Source organism: Corvus kubaryi, unplaced genomic scaffold (assembly GCF_017639235.1).
Source record: "Corvus kubaryi isolate FWS band 111438036 unplaced genomic scaffold, C.kubaryi_AGA036_p1.0 69, whole genome shotgun sequence".
Taxonomy (NCBI): domain Eukaryota; kingdom Metazoa; phylum Chordata; class Aves; order Passeriformes; family Corvidae; genus Corvus; species Corvus kubaryi.
The window spans coordinates 4,636,084-4,662,363 of NW_024582057.1; the positions used below are offsets into that span (position 1 = coordinate 4,636,084).

The window sequence follows — 26,280 nt, forward strand, 5'->3', positions numbered from 1 at the left end:
ACAAAGCTGCCGCATGAGCAAGCAGCAGATGCAGTTTACTGGGAAGGAAAGGAGAATGGAAGCCAGCTTTTGACTCCAGGCATGAACAGAGTAAACCCTAGAAGGAACAGGTTTATTTTTAGGATGGTGTCTCAAGAATCTCTTAAACAGATAGCCAGGAATTTGGGCTACTAAAGCCCACCCACAGCATCATTTAGGTCGGCCACCTACAAAATCCAAATAACCAGCCTTAATAAGAGCACAGACACTGCTGCAATGCTCTTCCACTCCCAGAACTGATCCTCTCCTCACACTCTTTCCTAGGAGAGGAAACAGGAGCAACTGGGATGGGGATGTTGATGCGCAGCCCCTTCCCTATCAGGGACATCCCACACCAGCTGCTCACCTGCCACTTTGGCTGAGTGAGAGGCAGCATCTCAACTACTTGCTTGTTTATTTTCCCTGCCAAAGGCAACCACTGGCAGGGCAAGAAATGGAAAACCAGGGAGCGTTAGTGAGGTCTCTTCACTCCTGACAGAGGTCACTGACCCAGGCACATCCCAAGCAGTCAGTGCGGGTGATGTAGAGATCAAAGGACAGCTCCGGCTTTGCATCCTGCCTTGCAGAAGCACAGGGGCTCCCAGTTCCTTCCCGCTGCCTGGGCCAGGCACTCCTGTCAGACCAGGATTGCCAGCAATGTCATTTCCCTGCTGAATTACTGCTCCAAAGCATAGCAGAACAGTGTGAAGGAAACACAATATGGGCTTTACTATCAATATTATGAATATTGACAAGAAATCCAGAACAATTTCAGAAATTTTCTATGGTGACTATTTCAGTGTTTGGGTCACACTCCTTGTATTGTATTTCTTTGTTAAGTTCTGTTTTAAAAAAACTCAAACCACTCAGTTTTGTCCATGGATTAACTCTTGTGCTTTTTTTCCCCCCTATAGGATCAGAGATTATTAAATCCATTTATTTTCTTTAAGCATCTTTCTAGGTATGACCATTTAAAGCCAATGTTTGGAAACGTGAAAATTTAACTATTGATCTAGCTCTTTCCTGGGCTTGGGGCCCATTGAGGTTCCATTGAGATCTCCATCTTTAACTTGCATGGAATGAGCTGAAATTTCTAGTATAACATAGTAAAAAAGTAACATTTGCTAGTTCAGTACAGCCCACACATTTTCCACTGTGTGCATTTTCCCCCTTAGTTCATCTATACCCAAACCCTTACTGCCCATATTTTAATGCTATAGTACATCCAACACTAGAATTTGTACTGCTGGGTGAAAAAGACATCAGACACGTGAGAAGACTGCTCCAGGATAAATTCATTTGTCCAATTTAGAGTTTGCCATGAAGATTTGATGAGCAAGCTTGCAGCTAGAACAAGTATCTTCTGCTGTCTCACATCTAGCACAAACTTTCACTGCTGTGATCTGGATTATCTGACAGAAAGGCAATTGTGCACACACTTCACCCAGGTCAGCTTTGTACATGGGGCAATCCACCTCCATGATCATGGAGCCACAGACTAAGGAAAAACAAGCCAATACAGTAATTAAAAATATTTATTTCTGAAGATATTTACCTTGATAGGCATAAAGCATTTCCCAGTTTCATACAGAAATACATAAAACATGCATAGACCAATATGGCCTACTTCAATGTGTATTCAACATGGTAAATATAATGAAGAACTTGTGTGAATATAAATACATGACACAAAAATAAGCACATAAGATTCAACTCGTCTGTAAATTCAACAATGTGAACAAATTCACTGCTATAAACATTCACCCAATATTAGCCTTTTGACTTAATTCAAAACAACCCTTTGTCTCAATGCATTTCCACCAAACAAGGCCCTCAATAAATCTTGCAACAGCCTCTGGTACATCCCCACTTCAGTGCATTTTTGGTAGCATGTAAGACACAACAACATCTATTATTAGAACTTCAGTTGACCAAATATCCTTGTTATGGGAAACTTAGTAGTGTCCTCTAACTTATTTTACGTTGAACAGTCCTTTGGTATCCAAAGCCAAAGGACTTTGACTATGCAAACAACCAGAGTGCCTAACCCACATTCAGATAACTCTGGTTGTACAAGTAAACTAGACTTCTGAAAAAAGGCAAAGGGTTGCAGCTGATTAGTAAAGGCAATAACAAGGTGTAAAAATACTCTAGCAGGAGTGCAACAAACAGTACGCGAGGTAGACATGTATATATGCAGTAAGTCCTGATTAAAGTAGCACTGTGGCTTTCATTTTTGCATTTTAATCAAAAGGTAGAGTTCTTTGCTTTGAAGTTTGTACACTCAGATCTAGCTTTTTGTCCTTGCTAAGCACATCTGTGAAGTCCTCCTTGCAAGATGCTTTTGATGTAGACCCTGAAAGCTGCTCAATTGATGGGTAACTTTCCAGAAGCAGTATTCAAATGTTTCTTCAGACAGATGGCTTTTCATGTATGTTACTGCAGATTTCCCTTCAGCCCTTCTACCCATCCACCTGAATACCAAAATGATGAAATCCTTTGTCTTTATATCTCCAAATACAGGACTTCCTTAGCATTTTGCTCCACTGCACAAACACTTGGACAGAGGGACCCTTCTCCATCATGGAATGTTGGAGTCAAGACAGAGTTTTCGTGATGCTTTGTCCGCAAGCACTGTGGAGAAAGATTCAGGTGATCTTCCCACTAGGATGCTTTCAGGCTTTCCCGGACGCTTTGCCTCTTGTTCGCCCGGTTATGTTTGAGCTTTCGCCCTTTCTGGAGCTCAGCCTTCAGCTTCGCGATACTGAAGGAAGCTTTGATACTGTTACCAATGGCTTCCAGCCTGCAAAAACAAGAAATGAACATTTATGGTTGTGATAATGAAGAAATATGGCTGTGATGATGGAGTGTGAAAAAATTTACTTTTTGATTAAATAAACCTCAGTCTAGATTTCTGCCATGGGATCCTAATAAACTGCTGTTTGCTATACCTCTCTTAGAATTAGGCTAACTTAAGATAGTTGAAATATTGTATTCACAATTTCAATGCAAACATTAAATTAAAATGTGCACTCAAATATAGATGCCCAAGACTTCCTTAAGTAGCCAGTCAGGAGGTCTCCAGTGGGTTTTTTATTTCCTCTGTGTTGTTTCTTCCAGGTAAACCCAATCCTACTTCCAATGAATCGGTGCATTTTTCAAGTAAGTAAGCAAGCGCCACTTTCAAAAAATTATTTAAGACTTCCAGGGCCTAAGTCTCATTCAATATTATCAGGCTGCCCTGCTCCCGTAAGTTCTGTTCTGCTTGTAGCACTAAAGAGTCTTCTTTAGTATGGGCAAACTTCTGTATTCCATACTTTTCCATGGGCACATATGACTGAGCACTGAATGCAAGCAGAAGATAGCAGGCTGAGCTCAGCACCCGTGTCCTCACAAGCTAAAAACCCAGAGCATGAAGAAAAGCCCTCAAAATATCCTCACTGATTCCTCCATAACTCTCAGGCTGAAACCACCAGCTAAGTGTTCTCTATTGCTGCTCCGGGGAACTACAACAGGATGAGAAGAAACTCACCTCTTCATTTTCTTGCTGTCAACAAGCTGTCGGTTCATGCACTCGGGTCCAATGCAATTGCCGGCTTTGATGCGGTGCCGTGAGGTTTTCTCCACTGTGGACTGAGCCCTGTTAAAAGGGAAAAGGTGCTGCTGTTAAAAAAAAGCCAAGTCTGCAGTCCGCAAGGTGAGGCATCTCATCAACCACTTCTCAAGGCATGTAATAAGCAATCTTTCTGGGCCAAGCCATATTATGTATCATAGCAGTCTGAGCACTCAGGTAGGAGGCAAAGCTTTGGGGAGAGTATTTGCTCAGCAAGTTCCAAAATGAGTAAGTGCACCACAGTCCATCCCTTTCACATGCATTGCCTTTTAAAGAGTAGCAACAAGAGACGCACCAGAGATCTTTGCCTGTCTGGCAGAAGTTCAAACATTTCTTGTCCTTCTGGTTGGCACATCGGCATCTGCTGCTTGGTTCAGCAAGCATCTCTGGCACCATGTCCTTCAGTGATCTTCTGGGTCGAGAAGGGCCTCCAAGACCATATGGAACAGTCTTCCTACGATCAAAGAGACAACATGAAAGTCTTTCAAATAATTCTGTGGCTTCAAAACACTGTGGGGTATTTTGGGCAATCTTATCAATGGCATTGATTGCACGAGTAAAGGTTGTGGGATTGGGAATGCCTCGTTAGTCACAGTTTCCACGCAAATGCTTCTGATGATCATGCAACATATTCATTAGCATGGCTACTGACAAGGATAATGACCTTTTAATTGTGATTTCACAAGGCTGCTGTGCCTCCCTGTGCAATAGAAAGCAATAAAACCTCATCTCTCTGAACTTTGGCTACTGCCAACACTGAAAGAAGCAGTAAAAGTGAGGAAAAGATCCTCTGTGCTCAGAGGAAACCCAGCAGCAGAAGAAATCACCAGTGTTTGCAGCGTTAGATGAGCCTCCAGCTCACTACGTTTTGGTGAGGAGAGTGTAGAAATGGACTCTGTGCATAATCCTATTGGCACGTGGGACGCATCAATTTGCAGCAGAGAGCAGTAAAAGGCAGCTAGAGCCACCCGGTGTCAAAGTATTCCTTCCAACCTCCTAACTTGTCAGAAAGAAAACCGCTCAAATTCAGGCTGGCAAAATCATGCCTTTGGCATTTTGTCTGCTTCAGATTCATAGTGAAAAGTATCCTGCAGCCTTTGCTGAGCAGCACCTAAAGGAAATACTGCTGCCCAGACTTAAGGAAGGCAGGTGTGTTAGGGCTATTAGGAGCTATCTGCCCAATCTAGGTGGCCAAACCCTGCTTGCTTTCTTCTGGTGAACAGCTTCGTTGCTAAATGTGTCAGAAAAGTGGGAGCAGGGAGGTAAAGCAGTAGGAGAAATTGTGCAAATAGCTATTCTTTCCTCCCCTTCCCATCTCTGCAGGGGGGTTGTGGTTCTTAATTTTCGCCTTCACACCTCCCTCCCTTTCTTTCTAACCCAAGGGGAACCCGGCGCTGGGGAACTACCGAAACCCCTCCACTCCACTCACTCGGGGGTGTTGATCCAGATGATGTCGAGGTGGCAGAAGTAGACGCACTCCTCGTCCATCAGCGAGGAGCAGGAGCAGCGCCGGGCGCGGCGGTGCGCGGCGGCGGCGGGGGGCGGCGCGGCGTCCACCTCGGCTCCGGGGGCTGCGGGAGGGAGCGGCAGAGCTCAGCACCCGCGGCAAGGCAAGGCAAGGCAAGGCAACGCACCCGCGCATCCCCTCCCGCGGCATCCCTCGGGCACCCCTCCCCGCAGCCCCCCGCGGGGCCGGACCCGAGTGGGGGCGAGCGGCAGCGGACCGGCACCTACCTGCCGGCAGCAGCCCCGGGCAGAGCACGAAGAGCAGCGAGACGATCATGTGGCAATAATCCATAGCAGGCGGCGGAGGGCGGATGGAAGAAGTGAGAGGAAACAGGGTAAAACTTAATAAAAGGCGAGGAAAAAGCGGAGAAAGTGCCTCCCGGCGTGGGGACGGAGCGCCGTGGCGGGTGCCCTGCGTGGCGCGGCTCGGTGCGCCCCGGCGCGTCTGGCTGGCGCGGCGGTCCCCGGCGCCTTTTTATAGCGAACCCCCATGGAGCGGGTAAACAGCCCCGGCGCTATTTTATCCCGAGACAATGTTATTCTCCTATTAGTCACCGCGCGGCAACGTGCGGGCCGAGATAAGGCCGGGCTGGAAAGGAAATCGCCTGCAAACTTCAAGAGCGGGGGGCGGCGGCGGCGGCGGCGGGGGGGGCCGAGGGCGCCCCGGGGGCAGGGAGGGGCGCGCCGGGGGCCGCCAGGGGGCGCCCTGCCCGCGCGTCGCACCTGAGGGCGGCTCTGGGATTCGGGAATTCAGGGATTCAGGGCTGCGGGGCTTCAGGGTTTCAGGGCTTCAGGGTTTCAGGGCCTCAAGGTTCAGCGCTTCATGGTTTCAGTGCTTTAAGGCTTCAGGGCTTGGGGCTCTGGGCCTGCTGCTCCTGCTACTGCTTTGGGGAGAACCCAGCAGTGGGATGCGGGGGTCTTTTATGCGGGATGAAGGATGCCTGACTGTGTTGGACTCCGGCCTGCTCCCCTCGTGCTCTGGGGTCTCAAGCGTTTTGTGTTTGGCAGCAGCAGCGGAGCATTGGGTTATAATCTCCCTTTTCTGCCATGGTAAAGCAAGGTGCTAAACACAGCGTGTTTTAGGGGTGAGCAGGTGTAAAGCCAGGCAGGGAGGGAAGGAGGGAAGACCCGTGCCTGCCCTTTGCCTTTGGCTCTCACCGCTAGTTCTGGCAAGGTCTTTTTTTCTGGCGTGTTTATGTTTGCAGCCTCGTATCAAGGAGCAGAGTCAGCGTGGAACCTGGACACTTGAGGAGTGGCTGCGGCAGTGCCATCACAGGTATATATACATCCATGGAATCCACCGAGCTCCCAGCTGAGGGAGCCAGCCCCTGAATATAAACTTAAGTGAACTCAAATGCCTGTGACCTGCCGGAGAGCCGTTGTGCTATAAAGTGTGCCAATTTCACCTATGATAAATAGATAAGACTCTCTTGGTATTTGTGGAATTTCCGTGCACTGTGCTGTAATAATAGAAATGACCTTGGATATCACAAAGAGCGAGGCTGTTAAGTGCAAGTTGCATTGTGATCTGTCAGGTGAATGACCATTTTTTAAAGTATCAAATTATACTGTGCTGCTGTATCATAGCGGACAGACTGTCTGCAGCCGTGCTGAGTCAGAATAAAGGTCCATTTAGCTGGTATCCTCTCTCCCACAATGGCTGTTAGCAGATGGTATGAGGAGTACAAGAAAGGAATGCAAGTGGAGACTAATCCTTTCCTCGGTGTAACCTCCCTGCTTCTAACAGGATGAAGTGTAGGGGCTTTCCGAGCAATAATGAACATTTAGACCATTATGCGGAATAAACACCCGTGACCCCATCCTGAGATGGTCATATCTATTTATCAAAGGTACTCTAAAAACTGCCCTGTAAAACATCTGTGAGTGGAGTAAGCTGGGTTATACAATTTTTTTTTTTTCCCCCACACCTTTCCAGTGTGGGAGTCTATTTTCCAGAGCAGAGATTATATCGTTTTATGTATTATGTCTCCTTGTGTATGTAGGGCGGGACTTACGGGAATGCCAATGTATCCGTACCTATGTGTGTGAATTGCTGCAGTCATGATAAGAATCTGCCAGCAGAGGTCACACAGCGACATACAAAAAGTAATCGCAGCCCTCTGAAGTAATGAACTTTATCGGTCCAAAAGTTAGCAAAGAAACTAGGTGATTTTTTTTTCTTTCTTGTCATTAAAAAAAAAAAAAAAAAAAAAAAAGGAAAAAACATGAAGCAGTTGTGTGGGTTGAAAGATAGCAATCGTTCTGTATTGAGTACAAATATGTGTAGCCTTTCTAGGCCTGTCACTTGAAGACTGTCTTTCATGCCAGAGCTTATTTAGACTTTTTTTCCTGAGATTCCTTTTTCTAAGATGTGCTCTTGAAGCCAAAATGACTCACATTGGTGTAAGATATTTTCAGCTTTGTCAAAATGCCTTGTCAGAAAGTATTTTGTTAGCTGACAAAAACAGCATGCATGTTTCCTCTGAGTAACAAGGCACAAACATATCGCAGGCACTTCTGAAGGTGTTGTTCTTTTCCACTTTTTTTTTTTTAAACAAAAACATCTTCAGCAATTTTCATAAGAATACATAAATATTATTGTTGTCAGAGATCCATTTCCTCTGATTCAGCGATTTTCGATAGCTCCACTTTCAGATCTTGGGACTAACCAGAATCAAGCTATTCCCATTGCTTGAGTAATGCAAAAACTGATAAGTTCAGTTTGTTACCAGTGGACTGGGTGGGTGGTTTCAGGCTGCCAGGATTGCCAGGCCAGGAGGTAGGTTTCCCCAGGAACGGGTAATCCTGACCCTTGCTTGGAGACTGGGAGGTACCGGGCTCAGCTTTGTTCCATGCAGAAATATCCTTTGGGAGTCAAAGAAGGAAAATTTGCTCACTTTAAAGCTGTTTAAAGGAGGAGTCTAACAATAGGGGTCAAAATAGGGACCTTATAAAATCCGCTGAAGAGGGCTAAACTTTGGCTAGCAGTCCAGTGTTTGCAGGATGGAAATACAAAGTCAGGTACTCCACGAGTCATCCCAGTGCACGCCAAGCCAGATCACCCTGAGAGCTGGGAATTTTGCACCATATTTGCACTGCTGCCCATGTGGACAAGGGTGGAAGCAGGAGCTGAAGCTGACTACTCCTGCAGCAGGCTTTGTCCCTTTCTAGCTGGAGCACCTTGGGCAGCCACCTCTGAGACATTATGTTAACGGGACAAAAAATTAGCTGACCACCCAGCCTTTGGTTGTAACTTTCCAGCTGGAAAAAGCTATGGCACCGACTTTTCTAAAGGATGTTTTGTTTAGTGTCAAAAATGCAAAAATGCCTGCTTATCAGCAAAACAATAAAAGGAGATTGTAGAACTGTGGCTTTCTGTCTAGGGAACAAGGGGAGCAACATGCTGTTTTCTGCAGATTTGAAACACTATTCTCAACTAAGTGAAAGTTGTATAACTTGTCCCTTTGCTTCCCTTGCTGCCCCTCTTGCACCTTACTTTCCTCTCAGGGGTTGTCTTATCCACCAGTGCCCCTTTCTATGCAAGATGCAAATTTTTTACATAACATGCAAGTCAAAGAGCTAACTATGCCATCCAGAGGGACCTGGACAGGCTTGGGAGGTGGGCCCATGCAAACCTCATGAAGTTCAGCAGGGCCAAGCACAAGATCCTGCATGGGGGTCATGGCAATCCCAAGCCCAAGTACAAGCTGAGGGATGAATGGATTGAGAGCTGCCCTGAGGAGGACTTGGGGTTTTTTTCATCCAGACGGTGGTTGAGCATGGAAACAGGCTCCCCAGGGAAGGGGTCACAGCACCAAGGCTGACAGAGTTCAAGAAGCATTTGGACAATGCTCTCAGGCACATGGTGTGATTCTTGGAGTGTCCTGTGCAGGGCCAGGAGTTGGACTCGATGATCCTGATGGGTCTCTTCCAACTCAGCATATTCTGTGGTTCTGTCATTCAATGACAGGGGGTGTTGACAAGAAGCTTGATATGAGCTGGCAACATACACTTCCGGCCCTGAAATCTAGCCGCATTCTGGGCTGCATCAAAAGCAATGCGGGCAGCTGGTCAAGGGAGGTGATTCTGCCCCTCTGCTCTGCTCTGGTGAGAGCCCACCTGCAGTGCTGCATCCAGCTCTGAGGTCCCCAGCACAGGAAGGACACGGACCTGTTGGAGAAAATAGAGAAGAGGCCATGAAAATGCTCAAGGGATGGAGCACCTCTTCTGTGAAGACAGGCTGAGAGAGTGCTTCAGCCTGGAGAAGAGAAGGCTTCAGGGAGACCTTAGAACAGCCCTTCAATATATCAAGGGGGGCAAGAAAGCTGAAGAGGGACTTTTTACAAGGGCATGTATTGATAAAACAAGGGGGAATGGCTTTAAACTGACAGGGTGGGTTTAGAATAGGAAGAAATTCTTTACTGTGAGGGGTGAGGCACTGAAACAGGTTGGCCAGAGAAGCTGTGGATGCCCGGTCTCTGGAAGTGTTCAAGGCCAGGTTGGATGGAGCTTTGAGCAACCTGGTCTAGTGGAAGGCGTCCCTCTCCATGTCAGGGGCTTGGAACGGAATGATCTTAAAGGTCTCTTCCAACCCGAACCATTCTAGCATGCCATGGTAATTTGAGCCCTTGGAAATTACCTTATTCTCATCTGTCACTACCCAGCCCTATAAAGGATTTAATTCTTCTTACAGCTCTGAGAGTCCTTGGGCAGAAGTCTAATTTCTTGCAAACCAGCTTTCTTCATTTCTCCCCATCTCCAGTTAGTGAGGTTTATCAAAGGACATGGGTGCCTGTCTCACAATACAGTTGTGGACTTCTTAAAGTGCCAAGGAGAGGAGTAAGGACAGCCACTGATCCAGCAACCTCAGCCCTACCTCTTTGTAACACGTGGCCCAAACGGATCCTGTCCAATACCACCAATGATCAATTTCTTTCCAAAATTCACTCCGCATACAAAATTGTATTTAAACTAGGGAGGAAAGTTGCAGCTATATGATCCTTGATACAGAAAAGCCTCCATCAGATAAGAAAAGAAAGCTCTTCCAGACCAATCAGGTCCTGACACCGTGTGGCAGTGACTAGATACCATTTAAAATACAAAAAATCAAACTCAGAGCTGAAATAGATAAGAAAGCCAACTTTACTGAGAAAATTTCACAGTTTCTCCCAGGGCTAAAAGTGTTATTGCCAGAAACACAAATAAGATGGTTTGCAGAGATCCAGGTTTCAGAGGGTGAAACCTGTTGTGAAACCTTCCTCCCACTTATACTTTCCACAACAAAGAACTGCAAGCAACAGGAAAATATTTCACTGGAAGTAAAATAATTTTTAAAATGAGGGAAACATCAGGTGGGAAAAGGGAAAGGCTAAATAGCCTGGGAATAAAGAATCCATGTAACTTTTAGGTGAGAGTTAACAGGAACTTCTCCCTTACTTCAGCTGTCCATTTCTGCCTTGATACTGTGGGAGAAAGAGTGTTCACTTCCCCCTGCAGTGAACCACAGGGGCACTGGAGGCACTTGGCTATCCGCTGTCCCAACAAGCTGTAGCAGTTCCTCCTGTTTCCATCTTTACTCTGCATTTGCTCTTGTGCAGGAGCAGCAAACAGAGTAACAGGAGCAAGGCAAAAGGTTAGTCTCTGTGAGTGGAACATGGGCAGGTGACCTGAGCCCTCCCACCCAGGTCTTGTGTAGGTGACAGGGTGCCTGGTACTGCCAAGGGAGTGTCCTGTGAGGTGCCAGGGTGGCTCAGATGGGTGACCATTTCTGCTGTAGTAGCTCAGGATCCTGCACACAGAGGCCCCAAAGGAATTCAAGCCATAACCCTTTGGTGTTACAAGCAATTAATACTGTGGTGCTTAAGTTGGATTTAGGTTTTTAATTGACCCAATTCTCATGTTAGTGTCAACATTAGTAGAAGTTGTAAGGCAAAGACCTTACTTCTGGCCCAGAAAGTCTTAGGTTGGGAGCTATTCTGGAGAAGGAGCTCTCTGTCTTATGCCTGGTCTCTTGCAGACACATCCACCTTCAGCCATGTCAGACACAAAATGCTGGGTTGATCCCACAGGGCTGTGATATATTCTCATAGCTATTCTTGGACTCTCAAGTTTGTTTTGGAAAAAAAGAAATATATCTGCATGGCCTTCAGCTCCATTCTGTCAAGTCCACTCAAGTTCAAAATACAATCAGCATGAGCTATGTCTTCTAGAAGTGTGAAAAGATGCCAAAAGGTTACATGTGTTGATAATCAGTCTCTTAAGAATGAGTTATGCAAGTAAGAGTTTAACTATATAAAGATTATCATCTATAAATACAAGGGATTAGTGCAAGAACTTCAACAGAAGGCTTTAGCAAAGCAAAGGAAAATACAAAACAGAAAGCGTCACTTGTAGAAGACCAGATCTAGTTTCATATACAACCTCTTCTGTGAATGCAGCAGCATGTGACAGAACACTTATTTGCAAATAACAGTTAGTGGAAAATGTGCTTTATCAGGTTTCTTTACTTACTTCTTGGCAAATCTGGCTTTCAAGGAACTCAAACCCAATGCTTCCAATTAGAAAATCTTCCCAAGAAAATCACTAAGAGCAGTTGCTCTAACTGATACCTTGCTCCTATCAATAGGGCATTTCAGGGTTTCATGTTCTTTAATAATAATCACTTTCCCGTGGCCTTGGCAAAGAATCAGTGATGCCATCCCAGTGTCCAGAGCTGGGAATTGAAGCGTGGAGGACAGTACTCGTGCCACCAGACAGCAGATATGGTTTCTAAACTAAATTAATATCTTGGTTCATTCACCTGGTGTCTGAATTGCCCTCTGGAGTATGGAAAAGGGCCTAAGGTGCTGACTGTCCTAAATTTAGGCACCATCCTCTTCTTAATGTCTAGAGTTAGCTGGGGATGAATCCAAGTTGGTGACTTTTCCAGGATTCCCTCAGAAACTGCTGAGGGAGTAGAGAAATGGGCTGAGTTCCTCGAAACCATGTCCTGTATCCTGCCTGTTACATTATCAGCCTTTCCAGTACACAGAGGTTTGTTTATTAAAACTGGCATCTTTTTCTGTTTTGATTTGTCCATCACTTGGATTTTATGTTGCTTTGCTCAGAAAAGGCACTTGTGATGTCTTCCTGCAGTTTGCTCAGAGATGCTTCTTTGAATTAATGAATTTAATTGACTTTTGATGCCTAGTTTTTCCACCTGTCCTGTGGCCTGCTCCACCTTTGGATGAGTCTCCAAAGACTCACATCATCAGATTTCTGAGAACTGGCTGGCTCTACCCTTTACTGAGTGCATAAAAGCCTTGATGAAATGAAAGTAATTAGAAAAATGCATTGTTCCAAGAATGGTGTCAAACTTTCTTTACAGCACAGTCCTTTGGCCAAGAACATGTGGCCCCTCTGCAACTGCTTTGCCCCTCTGTTTAGAGCCTGGGGTTTGATGAGCGGGTTTCTGGCTCCAGTCTTTTCTTTGTAAGAGAAATGACTATGGGCTAGGACACACCACGGGTTTAGATGTGGCCTGAGCCATAGGTGTGGGTTTGGTTTTCTCCTGTTACTTGTTCCAGGTATTTGCTTTGTTCCCAAATTCCCTAGCGTTACACTTCTGTCTGTGACTGCCTGGAATATGGACAGGAAAGCAGCCTCATTACAAACCAATGCTTCTAGCACTAAAGATCTACTTGTCCATTTAGGCAGATGCTTGTCTATTTTTTTGACCAAATCATACTTTGCCTGTAAAGGAAGTGTTGATCATCTCTTTTCAGCTGCAGTTTCTAGTCTTCATCTGCCCTTGTTTCTCCCAGGAGAAGGCAGCTTTGGGAGGAAACATTGCACTAAACATGCTCCAGCTGTTTCTTGCACCCGGTCTCAGCTTGAATAAATTACACTGAAAGCTGACAGAGGAGAGAAACTCTAGATTAACTACAGTTATTAAAAAAAAAAAAAAATTCAGAAACTCTCCTTCTTATTTACAAAGGGACAATAAGAGGAACACCCTCCTCTTTTGCAAGGGACATATACACATTAAAATATCTCCTCTATGTCTGGGCAAAATATGGGCCACACAGATCCAGGGTTTGTTACGGCAATTACTCATTGGTGACACTGACAAGGAGATTTTGTGACCTGTCAAGGCCAAGAAAACAGGAATAGCAGCTTGAGGATAGATGATGCCCCAGCACTGAGCTAAGATTACCTTACAGACTCCACCCCCTGCCTTTAGTTGCAAGAACAAGCCTGTTCCGAAGTGTGCATGCCACCTGCGGCATAGGCACTGCCCCAGCACACCACGAAGTGCCTGGGAAATGTGTGGGGATGAGGCACCACTGCAAGGGAAGGGGCTATAAATGTCTCCAGGTTCCTAAGAACAGCTAAAAAACTAAGATGCCTGACAGGGCTGTATGTCGATATTTGACATACATGACAAATAGCATATAGGAATGAGGCCAGCATTTCTGGCTGTTTTCACTAAGTGTCCTTGAGGCATGTCTCTATTATGAATTTTTCACCAGCCATTTCCATTTTAACTTCTTGTCAGAGCCTGAGCTGGTGCCCCTGGGAACTCCACTGCAGTCTTGGTGCCTGCAGCCAGATCTTTCTGTTGTTACTGTTTCAAGCAGGTTTGCTTGCTATGTCAAAAAAAGGCAATGCAGTTTCCTCAGTTTTCGCTAAGCATTTAGCATTATAGTTGTAGGCATTCAGCTGAAATGGAGGAAGCCTCTGTAGGAGAGGTATCCCCAGGGACTTTTGCTCTGATGGTGTAGCGCTGTGCAGAGTGAATGCCAGTCTCTGCTCTGACAAAGTTTGTGGATGATGAAGACTTTTCCACCATTGCCACTAGCACTGTATATGCATCGTCCTTTGACTAATCCTGTTCCAATTAGATGAGCTGGACTTACCCTTGGCATAACTGTATGTGAGCCTTAAGAATTGCTTCCTACTGTCAATTTTCCCCAACATTTACCATCTCTTCACAGTTTTTAATAATGTCTTCTTCTTATTTAAAGACATACATATTCCACCTGCCCTAACAGCATTATGCTGTAAAACTGTAGCGTTGGTTTCAATTTCAACAGGAACAACCAGCTTCTTACAATGGGTCTAGGATGAATCTTTTGAAAATAGGAACTGTATATATCACACAGTATAGGTCAAACCATCAGCTGACAGAACATCTCAGCTTCCTTCAAATTCTTGTAGATATATTTCCTTTTTCAAGTGAAAGCATCTTTCTGAAAAGCTAAACTGGTCTCACACCATCTGAAATAGAGTGAAAGCAGTTTCATTTTAGTTTTAGGAGGGCAGAGTTGTAAGGAGGGTCCAAACCTGACTGCAACGAAGTTTAGCATTGTGTTTCCAACACATTTCAGTGGTTAGTTATCCATATAGTTTTATTCCTAGTTTTTAAAAGGGCTTTTAAATCACACTTTTCTCTAGGACAATGAAACTTAATTGGGTAGATATCCAGGCCAAGTGCAAGGAACAGAAAGGCCTCCTTTCCCAAGAATTTTGATCCCGACACCAAGTTTTTAACTTTACTTCAGCCACTAGTTCCCAGAACTCCCTCTTTTCCCAGAAGAATTGGAGCTGGCAGTAAATTTGAAAATGTGCTATTTTGCATAATGGAAAAAAGAAATAAGCCCCCTGCTTCCTTTGATGATTCAAAGAGTTTCCTTCTTTGAATTGGGCCATGTGACACAGCTCAGAGCTTTGTCTGTTTCTTTGCAGCTTGCTTGTTTCCCTGGGAAAGTGGAAATAGAAAGCAGCAAGGCAAAGTGATCCTCTCAAAACCCACTTATATTGACAGGAAAATGGTTTAGGATCAGGCAAAAAAGAAATCCTCACTTCCCTTTTCTAGCGAAATTACGCCATGTTCATTAGCAGATGTGTGTTTCATTTCCATCCACTTACCCTTGTTACAAGAATAGGAAGAAGCAGGCCACCTAAGGCCACCTACCCTTTGCTCTCATTAGTATTCACAATTTTTCCACTCTTTCATTTAATACAAATATCAGTTGTGATACTTGAATGAAATAGCATCCTGTTTTCCTTGAAGTTTACTTGGAACTGTGTATGATATTCCTTACAACGAGAAGGTAGGATTTCCAACTCTTGTAGAAAAAAGAGACTTTTACTGGAAACAATCATCTTTTCATCTCTGGGGAAACCTTACTGTGTGTTTTCAATATGTAAGGGAGGCTTGTAAGAAAGATGGAGAGAGACTTCTTACGAAGGCCTGTAGTGACAGGCAAGGGGCAACAATTATATACTGCAAGGGTAGAATTAGATTGGACATAAGGAAGAAATTATTTATGATGAGGGTGGTGAGGCATTGGAACAAGTTGCCTGGAGAAATGGTGGATGCCCCAGCCCTGGAAGTGGCAGGGGAGTTGGAAATGGATGGTCTTAAATGTCCCTTCCAACCCCAAATATTCTGTGTTTCTTTGTGGTTCTATCTTCAGCCAAGACCTTGCTTGCTGTGCCTGTGCCACCATTGCCATGTGTGCTGTACAGAACTTAAATGGGTGAAAGCTCAGTTGCAATAAAGGGGCTGCCTTCTTGGACCTTGCAAGTGGCTTTGTGCTGTGAGAAATACTGGGAAATCAGCAAGTGGGGCCAGCACTGCCCATTTCCAAAGCTGCAAGCAGGAGGGCAGAGAACTTAGCCCTGTGGCGGGCCGCAGTGGGAGACCTTCCCAAAAGAGACCAGTTCGCAGGGCCCGTGGAACTGGAGCTCCATCTCCTCATTCTCTTTCTGATGAACATTTACAGTAGGTGAAATGCTGCTTTGAGATAGCGAACCTGCCAGGCATTTCCTTGTAGCAAAGTACACTGCAGCAAAAGAAGGCACTGATTAGTGCATGCAATAGAAACTGCTCTGCCAAAGCCCTTTTTTTTTTTTAATTTTTCATTTCTTTGGTCTTATCAGCAAGGGCATGGTTTTCTCAAAGGTTATTTGACAGCCCAGAGTCATGAAGCAAACACATTGGCCCATGGCATGAGAAATACAGCTAAGCAATGAAGGAATTACAAAGTGCTGTATCCTCTCTGTAATGTAACATTGACATTTAAGTTAGTCCCAGAGCAACAAAAAAAAAAAAAAGTGGTATGAAAGAGAAAAATTTAGGGAGTCAAGCCCTAGAACAGGACCCAAGGAAGAAACACACATATTCGGAGGGCTGCTCAAGAGAGACAGTTCCAACAGGAGATCCATGTAGCTGCTGGAATTGCAAGGTCCCTGCTGCAGTGCTCATTTTGAACAGGTAACTTGTGCTCAGTGGTGTTAACTGCATGACCAGCTTGACTGGCTTTGAGAATATCTTTAGGCACATGCTCAAGTGTCTGCAGCATCAAGGTCAGATGCGTGTCCTTTTGTGGGGTGCCAGTACATGACAAAGTGCAGGTGACAGAAGGATTTCAAACATCTCTTGAGGTATTGCATTCTTGGGAATACGGAGAAAGGAAATTCATGTTTCTGAGCTCACAGGTGCATATGGTCACCGTGCTAGGCCACTTACCTCTTATGGAGTGTGCCCCTATCATATAAAATCCAAAGCTCAGGAGTTTCATTGAGCAGAGGACACTTCTCCTTTTTCAGGAGGTTTGATCTTAGTCTAATGAGTTTCAGGAAATATTTTTCTTATCTCCATTCAGATCTGTCAGAGGTGTGGTTCTCTCACCACAAGGGTTTAGTGATGTTTTTGTATGTCTGAGTATGTTAGAAATATTAGACAGGATGCTGTTCTGGATCTTAAAAGTGGCCATTGATAGTTCTTAGAAAGTTTCTCCCTGGTCGGGGAGACCAAGTGTAGGAAAATAGCTACTTGGAGGCACAAAAAGATCCAAGGCTTGTCTCCAGTTCCTATTACGGAGAGGTACTTCATTATAGTAACGACCTTCAGTGGTGCAATAAACTTCATGACACATACCCCGTGGCATAAAACAAACAAAACCACCTCTGCCTTTGTAGACCTAGCAATTATTTTTTAAGTTCCTACTTGGGAGGGGCCAGCAACAGGTTTATAGTGGAAAAAGAGGTTGCAAAAGAAAAGAAGAACAATCTGGAAAGACAAAAATGAGAAGGTGGTAGGAAGTTAAGACACGTGAATCTGTTTTCTGAGGGCACTAGTTCACCGTGTTCTGGAGAGCTAATCCAGATGCAAGGATAGGAGCCCACGTGGTTCAGTGCAGGGAATCAGTACCACAGCTCAGTATCTAGTTCCCAAAGGAACTGGCTTCGGAAGAGAAAAGAGAAATAGATTTTTCCCTCAGTAGTGCTACAATCCTGGTCAATTCTGGCCTGGGGAGGCTGCTTCGCTGTTCAAGACTAAAAAGCTGGGATGTTGTGGATGACCACAAAAAGCAATTACAGAAACCTGCTTTTGTTCAATGGCTAAAAATCGAGGCTGAGACTTTCACCAAAAAAGTGCCTAAACCAAGCTGCTGGCAAACTGAGCACATCTTGCCTGGATTATGGAGAAACACCAATTAAACTGTCCCACAGGACTCTTTTTGCTGTGGGCTGAATTTCCCCTCCCAGAGGATCTGCCCACAGCTTTCTCTCCCTGAGAGCTTCCAGACCTGCATTTATTGTTCAAACTAATCAACTTGTTTTGATAAAATAAGGAACAGGAAAATGGGAATGCTGAGGCTCTTAGCTTTAGTGATAGACGTCGTACTACATTGTTAATGTGGCGGAAAAGAGCTGACCTCTCCAGCCTTACTACAGCCCGAGTGCCTCTAGGTGGTGCCTGGATCTGCCGCCTGGTGCCAAGAGCCGGGAGCCGCAGCCTCGGGCTGGGCTTTGCTCTCGGGAGATGCCACCAGTCACGTCAGTGCCATCCCGGCGCGGCAGAGGCAGCAAAGCCTTCTCACACAGGTATTAGGCAGAGGAGACACAGCTAGAACTGGAAGGATCCCTCCACAGTGACAGGCATGTCTGCAATTCATCCAGACCTCACATACAGGCTTCATCCAGACCTGCCTGAGACATCTTCTCTCAAAGCTGCATCCCAAAGAAAACCATGAGTTGTTTTGCTTTGAGGATGCTGAAAAGCCCTGTCTTCTAGAGAATTTGAGTCTGTAAGGAAATGTAACCAAGTTTATACCCTTCGGACTGAAGTGCTAAAAGAGAAAAACGAAGTGGGCAGGCTCATGGGTCATGAGCAGGTGCCTATTACTTTTCTGCACCGCAGCCTATTTTGCTAACCTGAGCAGTGTGAAAAGTCTGGTGTGTGTGGCAAGAACAACTATTAGAGACATCTGTGGAGCAAAGGATGCCATGGAGGGTATAGAGCTGTCTCCTATCCTTGACTGTGAGGACATTATTAAGGGCAATATTGTGTGCGGGCAGCATTAAGGATTGGAACTGAAAAGCTCCACTTAGTTTGTTAGGTGTGGAGTAAACGGTTCTTGGTATTTCTCTTTACATCTTTGAGGTGAGGGACATCCACCAGGGAGGTTCACAGCCTTAGGATGGTCACACAACTCTTCATCACATCTTCTTTTCTACTATGCACCTGGGAAGCAGAATACACTCTTACTTGGCAAGACAGGAACTGCCTTGGAAGGCTTGCTATTTTCTTCCCTGATATACCATCCTTTTGAGTGGAGTGACAGTGCCTGTATTTAGTATGGGGACAAAGAATTCACCCTTGGGCTTCCTACTTGCCCCTACAGGTTTCCATTTGCTTGCATATAAGGATTGAGCAAACCTGGGACAAAGGATGAGGTGGTGTCACAGATGGATGGACATCTGAGAAGGGTCATCTCACGAGTTCAGCCAGAAGGAGGACATGCTCAGCAGGAGGAGGGGGTACATCTTTGACATGCACTTCTCTCCTGAGCAGGCTGAAGGATTAGCCCCTGGATTTGTTTTTCAGATGATCCCATACTAACAGCTTTGGGTGGATTTGGTCTGGCTTCTCCACACTGAGTCCTTTGACCTTTTAATCCTCCTGAAATAACCTATTCCTTCCCTGCCTCTGTCAATTCCCAACCCCACCAGATTTCCTTTCGTTGTTTTTCTCCTTGGACATGTTTCAGGAGCTTGTTGCAGCTTTCCTAGTGGGCTGGGTAATTAGCTGGCAGCTCTGGCTCCTTCCTCCCCCTGGACTGTACCTGTGGCTGTGCTTATTTAAGGGTGCTGCTGGAAAAGGGTGTTAGATTTCCAATGTGAATATTTTTCAGGGCTAAACCAAAAGTCTGGGTTTTATGATAAATAAAAAGGAATATCTCTGACTTCTTTTCTCTTATTTTAAGCTCTTCGTCCCTCACTGCAATTGGCAGGCCCAAAGGGTTATGCAGTTCTAAAAGAGGAAGAAAATAAGCCTGTAAAAAAGAAAAGAAAATTATAGCTGGTAAGTGAGGCCAGATATAGCTGTGGTGTGGATGGGAAAGGGAGGAAAAGAAGAAAGCTGGAGAGAGCCCTAGGAGGACATGGGTGCAGAGGTGGTCACATAACTGAGGTGAAATATTTTAAGGACCTGGAATATGGGGGAGATGCAGAACCTCCTAAAACAACTGGACATATCGTCACTTAAAGCTGTGTGAGAATGTGTTTTACAGGCCCTGATTCAGCTCACATAGTTTTGAGGCTCTGAAAGAAGCAACTCAACTAATGGCACCTTCATAGGGAGGTTCAGTCAGTTGTAGCTGGAGATGGGTGCTGTGTTTTTTCCCTAAGATGGATAAGATGCTCTGCCTCCAGCCATGGCATGTCCTCCTGTCTCCTTGGCTTCCTCTGCGATCAGTGGCTGAAATAACAGGATCATAAATGGCTCTTTAAAAGCATTTCACACTGGTGCAGAAGAGGAATAATTAGTCCATAGTTATTCTTCTGGGCTTAAGTCTTTAGGCAGACAGGTCTATACACTTCCTTCTGCTGTTCATCTTTAAACTCGTGTAGAGGAAAGGCAGGGACTGCTCAGAAAATTGTGTGGCACCCTGCAAGGCTTATAGGTATCTGATGTCCTTGGGAATTAACAGTGCCTTTATGTATATACTCAAGATTTTCTCTCAAGAAAGATGACTTAAGCATGTTAGAATTGGAAAAGTCCTTTTCCCTCATCACTCATAATTGCAGTGTACAAAAGTGAGTGAGTTCATGGTAGGCTGACTACAAGGTGGCAAAATATACAGAGGTGTTTCCTTGTCTCTGGACAAGAAAAGACAATATTTTGGGGACCCTCAGCTTTCTCCCCTTCTCTTCCAGGGAGAGTTTGTTGGAGAGGAACGCACAGAAAGGAAGTTGGACAGCAGCTGCTGTCAGTGTCTGATGCTGCAAGAGCCGAATGCAGAGGAGGAGGACAGCAATGCCTGATCTGACCCAATACAGGTACAGTCACTCAAGGGATCAGAGAGGAACAGAGTTATCTCAGTAGCTCATCCCACACCCCTGCACAAGGACACCACTGCCAGACTTGAAAAGGTGGGTATTTCCCCACACAGCCAGGCAAGTTTGTTCACTTTCCTTCTACAAATAAAACTCTGCCAGGGTCACAGCTTTGGAACAGTTTACACTCACTTTCCATGTGAGCAAAGGAAGTAACTAGTTGTCACACTCCTTTGCATACCTGTGAAGGATGATGGCAAAATTCTATAGACATTATACTGCAGACCTGCTGTAAGACCAAGCTTTTGGACTCAATCACATGTGATACATAGGGAAATAAATTCCATCTGAATGTACAAGATAAAGGAAGCAGCCTTTTCACACCTGTCATGATGTCCACTGACACATTAAATGGAAAAACAAAACAAAGTACAACATGGAAAAATCTTCACAAAAAGGTCCTAAGACAGGATGCTTTTTGCTTTTTCCAGGCAGTAGCGTAGTCTGATTCTTAAGGGGCATCTGTGTATGGAAAAAACCAGAAACTTCTACAGCCTCTGCACCAAATACTGTTAAATTAAGCATGGTAAATATAACCTTGAGCACTGTTTGTATTTAAAAAAAACCCCAACAAATCCAAACCACTGAAATTTTGGCAAGTCTTTGAAGTCAAAATCCAATAATGGCTGACTTGCCACAAGGGTCTTCAGTGGGATCCTGGAGAGTTTGTGTCAACCAGTTGATGGAAAACCAAAAAATATATAAGAATTTGGGTCAATTCCTTCTCATAGGAGTTGTCTCACTTTGCTCACCCTCTTCCAGGGCCCAGGTGCTACAGTGCATCCCCTTCATATCCCTTGTGCATCCATTCAAATCCCTTGTGCATTCTGGATGCCTTGTTATGGCAAGGATATCATGCTGACGCAATCCCTTTCCACGTGAATGGACACCTGTGCTGTGTCAGACCAAAAGACTCCAACACCAGTCCAAGGCAGATTTCTAGGAAGGAGTGGGAGAATGGAGAAGGAAATCATGTGAGACACCCCCATGAATCACAGAAGACTTCCTGAGCCAGAGGTGATGCTTTTGAATGTAGCTGCCCTCCATGGATTCCTATTCCACTGAGTTACCTAGTTTTCTGAAAACAGATGAGCTTTATTGTTCACGGCATCTCACAGCCAATTTCTGTGGCTCGCTTGTATTTGGTGTGAAGAAAATACATCCTTTAGTTCATTTTCAAATCTGCTTTATGACCCTTAGTTCCTGTCATGGAGGATCCTTACATCCCTCCTTCCTGACACACAAGGTTTTACAGACTCATGTCATCACCCCGCAGTCATTCCTGCTGTACTGGGACTGGTTTCCCATTCTCCTGTGCTGGTGTAAGTCAGAAGTAGCACAGTGAAGTCTGCAGAGGCTGTACAGGAAGCACAGAAGAGAATAGATGTGTGTGGTTTCTTAATGCAAACTCTGGCATACCCCTGCAATTTGGCCCTAACTCTAACACAAGAGATTTCCTTATGTTAGATCTAAAGTTATTTGGTGCCATTAGTAACAGAGCAATAAACCAGTGATCTTTTCTCTCCTGCTCAGAGGGAAAAGAAAACAGGGACTTGTATGCTAAATTCAGTTTTCAGCTTCATCAGGATATTGTTTCTGGTCTGGATGTTTTCTGAGTTTCAGTTTTAGAAGCGTTCAAATTTATATTCCAAAAGTCCATGCTCACCCAGAAATTCAATGAATTCAGGGGAAACAACTGGTCTCTGAGCAGCTGTTAGTTTGCTTTTGAGTGCTTCAGAGGATCTTATTAAAATAATAAATTTCCATAGGAACTGCTACTGTAGCCTTTTTTTTTTTTTCTTTTTTCCCAAGAGGAAAGTTATGCAAGGCCCTGGATGATATCAGCACATCTGGACAGCTCAGAGACTAGGGGGTTTAGTGGAAAGAGGAGATAAACGATAAACAGCAAAGAAACTCACGGTTTTCTCAGCTTGGGGCAAGTGGTGGGATTCTGGAGAGAGAACTATAAACTCTGCCAGGAGGGCCCTGCCTGGCTCTTTGCTCTCTAAAAGGGCGCTGTATTTGGCAGCCATCACAGACAGCAAACAGCTGCTGAGTGCTGCAGTGGGAAGTGCAAGGCCAAGCAAATTTGTTCATGATTCCAGCACTAAATGCTTACTCCATAGCTACAGTTTGTATTTTTGCTCTCCGGGATCTGTGCAGGGAGGGTTTGTTCCCCCTCTTGCCTAAGTAAGAAGTATTGCACAACAGGCAGGTGCTGGATGCCTTGGAGCAACTTCAGCTCAGTCCTACTGATAGGAAAACCATGGGATGTGCATGCAGTTGGAGGGGAGCCTGCAGCAGCTCTTGCACCGCACAGCTACCACTGTGCAATTACAGCCTTCCAGTCTCTCCAGATGCAAGCCAGGGCAGCAGCAACTTGCATTTTAGCTTAGACACTTGTAGCTCATAACCACAACTCCCACATCAGGTTCACAAGCCTTCAGGAAATGACTGATGGTGTGGGGGGGCCCTTCTGGCCTGCTGGTAAAAACAGATCTGCTCATTCAAGAGAAAGTGTTACACAGTTAAAAAAAAATTGCTTTCATTTAAGCTTCTGCACACATCTTCACAATATAACTGTTTTTCAATAGAGCCACCTCTTAAAAATATAATTAGAGGTCAAATATCAATGGATAATCCATGTCTTCAAATGTAATTAAAAGCACCGATACAAAACTGCCTCTGTCCAGAAAGTTCCTGCGCTTGGCTAAACTTTCAGGGGCTGGTCATTACTCTCAGGAGTAGAGTTGCTTAAATCACGTTGATTCATAATCCTCAGCAAGAAAAAAATCAATGCTGGAGTGCTTTGCTTGTGTAACAACTTGTATTAGTGAGCCTGGAGCGCCTCTTCAATGAGATAATACCAGGCAGTTAAAGTATGTAGAGAGAGCCTCCTGAATTCATTATGAATCGATTTTTATCCTTTTAATATTCTTGCTTACAAAGGAGTTCCTGTATAACACACTGGCCTTTTTCTCTGGCAGTTCACCTCTTTCTTGGTCCTTGGGCTTGTTCCTTGGTGCTCTCCCAGAGCGGGCTGGTGGTGGGAATTACAGCAGGAACAGGCTGTTTATGACCTCTGCATAAACTGAACCATATAAACTCAACATTAAGGTATCCACAGACAGAGAGAAGAAGAGAGCAGAAAGAAATGGCTAATAGCCCTTGCAATGACAAAAAATAAGAACTTGTTATCAGTCTTTCTCTGTGGTTTCAAGTAGCTTGGCCTGAGTGAATGGGAGCTGGCTTCTCCCATGCCTGTGGACATGCCTGTTACAGCTCCTCTGTGGTTTTCCAGACAGCTTTCCAGGGATAAAGTGATTTGAAAGGATTTGGTAAGATAAATAATTTCATTTGTTACCTTGTAAGACATAAAGAGTTTAGGACTGAGTGATGATAAATCATGGTCTCTCTTCAAAGGGTTAACCACGTAACTTGGGCTGTGGCAGCATGTGTTAGGTCTCCTCAGCCTGGACTATCTCTGGAAAAGGCTTTTAGCAGAGCACAAGTTTTGGAGGTTTTTGTCTTTTCTCAGCAGAATAACCTGTACCTGTAGGCTGAGCCCACACTCTGCAGCTGTGTCTACCCCAGGTGATTTTTCCAGCTGCATCATTCACAAGCCACATATCCTTGCAAGCTCTATCCTTTGCAAATCCATCAGGAAAAATACCTAACTAGGCCTGACCTCTTGCTCTGCTTTCCATAGGCCACTGTAACTTTACTCTGCCTCAGCCCAATGGGCTTAGGAAGCTTATTCTGCTCAATTTTCTTTTTTTGACAAATTGAGTGCATGATGAAAATTAGTACCGGATGTACACATGGCTTGCATGTGTACTATCTGACAATTTCTTAGTCTGCTTATTTATAGATGATTAAATACAAAAATAGACTGAAGCATTTGTATGCCAGAAAATATGTTTTGGATGGGGCTGATAAGCATCTTTTCATATGTTATTTCAATAGCAGTAAATATCTAAAGATATGTAAAAACTAAGGGTTCTGGTGGAAAATGTTTCAACAACAGATGCTGAATCCTGCTAAAGCAGGGTTTATGCTTAAAATCATAATTAAAATTATTTTAAGCAAAGCTCCTAATATATTGACAAAACTGTTATCCTTCTCTGAGACTTCTAGATGTTTTAGTGTCACTTGAACTGCAAATGCATCTCTTTATTTGATAAACAATTTGTTGTATTTTCTTCTGTTCTCCCAGCCACCCCTCTTTACCTCCAGCCATATTGTCCCTCTCCTTGACCTGGGTTATCATCCTGTAGCTTTGCATTTGCTACACAGAAACCGCCCCCACTCTGAGCAGCGTGGCTAAGTCCTACCAAAGGCTCTGCTTCTCCTCAGGAGGTGGACTGCCACAGAGACGTGCATCCATCAGTGTGCTGTCATAAGCAATGGTGTTAGATAAAGTGTCCAGCTGGAGGGGGAAGAATGCTGCTTTTCCCATCAGAAAATGCCTGCCCACTCCAGGGGCTAAATCGTGTCTAAGGTCCGTTTGTGCTGACGTTTTCTATCATAGCAGTGCTCTCACAGGATGCAGGTGGAGGAAGCATCTTGAGGCTTTGGGCTGTCCTGCACTCACTGGCAATTCTTGGAAAAGACCCCAAACCTTGGAAATGATACACGTGTTCCTCAAAACATGATGTTTGATCCAGGATCAGTTCTTTGCACAGGAAGTGATGTTCTTCTCTGCAGTTCTCTGCAGTTATCCCTAAGTGAAAGCTGTTACTCATGCAGACCTCTCTTTTCCTCAGTCAATTTAATGCAGTAGAAGTGATGAAAACTTATTCAAGCAGCCTTCCTGGCACATGGAATTTTTTCTGAGTAAGATATAGAAATGCATCATTTCTGGGCTCTGACCTTTGGAAACTGCTCATGTACTCCATTCTTAATGAGCAGGCTAGGGAGGTTTTCCCCACCTCTATCCTAATATAAAGAAAATGTTTAAAAGGGCCTTTTTGTTCTCAGCAATCCATAAAGAAGCATATTTGCAAATTCATGCCCACGTTACATTATTTATATCATTACAATTAGTCTCCCCATGGAATTTGTTAACATGTTGTTGGCTATTTTCATCCTCCACATGAAAATGAATCTACTGGGTATCGCGGTGCTCAGTTATTATGAGGTTTTTTGATGAAAGACTTAAATTGCATCTGAGAAATATGAATTACAGGCTCTAATGTCCCCCCAGAGATTTCATTTAATACACAAAAGGAGCTGATCACTCCCTACTGAGGTCATTACACGGAAATATTTTTTCTAGCGAACAGAGTAATTGGGACCAGTGGAGATTGCTTCCCCTGCCCCTCTCAAGAAAAAAGGATGGGTCAATTTTGGCTGCTTCTGAAGGTTCATAAGTTTTGTGAGTGATCATGCCTCAGATGAATTTTGTTGTTGTGTTTTCTATAAGGAACAAAGAAATACTGAGAGCCCCTATTCATACACAAGCATTGCTTGACATGGTGGCCTCTTCTTTCACCATTGCAACACGGCACTGCAGGAAACCACTGAGGTCCAGGTCCCCAGAAACCTGGGTACCCAAACCTGAGTGTTGACTCTACTTCACCATGAAACCTTTTGGAATGCAAAAAACCCTCAGAAAATGTAGTGGGACAGTGAGGAGGAGGGTGCTCTCCCCAGAGGTTACCCATATCCTGGGTGCCTGAAGGAGTTCATGGCCAGGGTAGCTGACTGCCACATGACAACATCATGGAGCCGATCCCACCCCATCTGCTGTC

The 26,280-nt window shown here is 44.7% G+C and overlaps 1 protein-coding gene and 1 long non-coding RNA gene across 7 annotated transcripts in view; one reads left to right on the forward strand and one right to left on the reverse strand.

Annotated features, from left to right (window-relative positions):
• Positions 1-1,535: 1,535 nt before the first annotated feature.
• On the reverse strand, positions 1,536-5,449 carry EDN1 (endothelin 1). The gene is made up of 5 exons (XM_042049174.1): positions 5,366-5,449; positions 5,061-5,202; positions 3,927-4,085; positions 3,551-3,658; positions 1,536-2,821 (listed from the first exon to the last, which is right to left on the reverse strand). Exons 1-5 carry the CDS (start codon positions 5,427-5,429, stop codon positions 2,683-2,685), a joined length of 612 nt encoding a protein of 203 aa, XP_041905108.1. The 5' UTR covers positions 5,430-5,449; the 3' UTR covers positions 1,536-2,682.
• The window catches only part of LOC121674660, a 52,199-nt gene continuing 31,303 nt past the window's right edge, over positions 5,385-26,280 (forward strand). For 4 of the 6 annotated variants that reach the window (XR_006019747.1, XR_006019746.1, XR_006019748.1 and 1 more), the window contains exons 1-5: positions 5,385-5,472; positions 6,343-6,413; positions 18,814-18,949; positions 19,396-19,493; positions 20,348-20,470. This is a non-coding gene — a long non-coding RNA (uncharacterized LOC121674660). Of the gene's footprint in view, positions 5,473-6,342; positions 6,414-7,140; positions 7,304-18,813; positions 18,950-19,395; positions 19,494-20,347; positions 20,471-26,280 lie in introns of all 6 variants that reach the window. The other 2 variants (XR_006019749.1, XR_006019745.1) reach the window with 2 other exon arrangements.